The following is a 1,716-nucleotide window of genomic DNA, read 5'->3' as shown; positions in this document are numbered from 1 at the left end:
ATATAAATATATTATAATATTAAATAATAATAATAATTAAAACAAATTTTTTTGATTTCTAAAAATCAAATATTTTCTTTTTTAGAAAAAGAAAGAAAAAAAAGAAAAAAGAAGCTAAATATTCTCTTTTTTATAATTTTTATAATTTTATTACTAATATATAATTATATACATAAAATATATATAGAACTTGTTTTAGAAATTAATATACTTACTCTATTTAATTCATCAATTTTATTGTTACGTAATTCTAAGTCTGAAGTGGCCTGAGTTTCAAATTCTTGTATCCTCTGGCAAGTAAGTTCTGTCTGAAATATAAATAATACATTTTATGATAAATAAAAATAAATTACTGTAACATCTGATACATTTGTCAACATAGTTCATAAATACCAGATACCTTGTTGCACCCAAATGGACGTAACATGCAGATTAAGTTTTGTGCAACATTTTGATAAATTCATCTAGAAAATTGATCAGGTTACATCCTTGATAGATGTTTTTGATAAAATTAGTTCTACATTTTATATAATTTAATGTGCTAGCCCTTTTGCTATTAAAAGTAAAACTGCAGAGCAAAACCCAAACATATAGATAGAACAGAACTACCATACAGGCAGCAAGGAAAACACCAAAAATGTATGCATGTATGCATGTACGATGAAAAATTGTAGGACACTGTATACTCCATACACATTTTGTTTCTTCTCTATAATACTTAATACTTGTATATTGAAAAATAAATTTTTTCAAATTGAAGTAATTTTGAAATATAATAATACTATAGCCAAATACATGTCAAAAATGGCAAACATGCACACCTATTTTTAATTTAGAAATTGAAATAAATGGAAATAAAATAATTTTAATGATTTAAAAGCGAAACAAGATTTTTCAAATAAGGAGTGACATTACAAGGTAGCCTGCACTCCTATGATAACAAATGGATACAGTGCTACAGTTCAGTCAGAAGTTAGCTGCAAATTTACTGCAAACATCTGACAAGAAATGCCCATTAGAGAACTAATTTTAAGAAATTAAAAAGTATATAATATACAAAATATATTTTTTAATATAAAAGACCGAGATAGAAATAAGACATAGTAAGAAAAATTCAAGTAAAAGAAAATAAGAGAAATATTTATAAATGTATTCCCCAATCAAAAAAAAAAAAGAGAGAGAGAGAAAAAAAAGTACAACAAGAAACCAATATTTATCCTTTACAAGATAAATTTATTTTGAAAATATGCATTTTCTGCATATAAATTTAATTACATAGACATTAAAAACAGTCTTAAAATCATTATTTATATAGGCATTAGTAAAAAATTAAATTTTCAATTTAAATTATTTAAATCATTTCTATAAAAAATAAACATAAGATTTTAATATAGTTATAGATTAAATTTTTATGGGTCGTTTCTTATAAAATGCTTGCAGGAATTACCGAATTTTGCTTACATTTGGGGTGTTAGTCTTCGCTTGCCTGACCTGGCTTGTCCTACTGAGGTTGGTAGGCCTTACCTGCACCTGCTTGCTGACCATTGAGCCTGCAGGTTGTGTTGAGGCTGGTGGAGGAGGAGGTGGAGGTTGAGGATGAGGTCTTGGCGGCTGCATTAGTGAAGAAAATTCTGCCACTGAAGAATTGGGTGTTGTTACTTGCGGTGAAAGGAGTTGTTGAGGCGATGGTGGATACTATTAAAAAATAATGAAATA

The 1,716-nt window shown here is 27.0% G+C and overlaps 1 protein-coding gene across 1 annotated transcript in view; it reads right to left on the bottom strand.

Annotated features, from left to right (window-relative positions):
* LOC102677989 (serine/threonine-protein kinase tousled-like 2) overlaps positions 1–1,716 on the bottom strand; it is a 32,290-nt gene that overhangs the window by 6,269 nt on the left and 24,305 nt on the right. The window contains exons 6-7 of the mRNA XM_006619402.2: positions 1,462–1,695; positions 210–308 (exon numbers count right to left, since the gene is read on the bottom strand). Coding sequence (XP_006619465.1) covers positions 210–308; positions 1,462–1,695 — 333 coding nt within the window. The remainder of the gene's footprint in view (positions 1–209; positions 309–1,461; positions 1,696–1,716) is intronic.

Source organism: Apis dorsata, unplaced genomic scaffold (genome assembly GCF_000469605.1).
Source record: "Apis dorsata unplaced genomic scaffold, Apis dorsata 1.3 scaffold_415, whole genome shotgun sequence".
In the NCBI taxonomy this organism is placed as follows: domain Eukaryota; kingdom Metazoa; phylum Arthropoda; class Insecta; order Hymenoptera; family Apidae; genus Apis; species Apis dorsata.
This window is presented reverse-complemented; position numbering and strand designations above follow the sequence as displayed.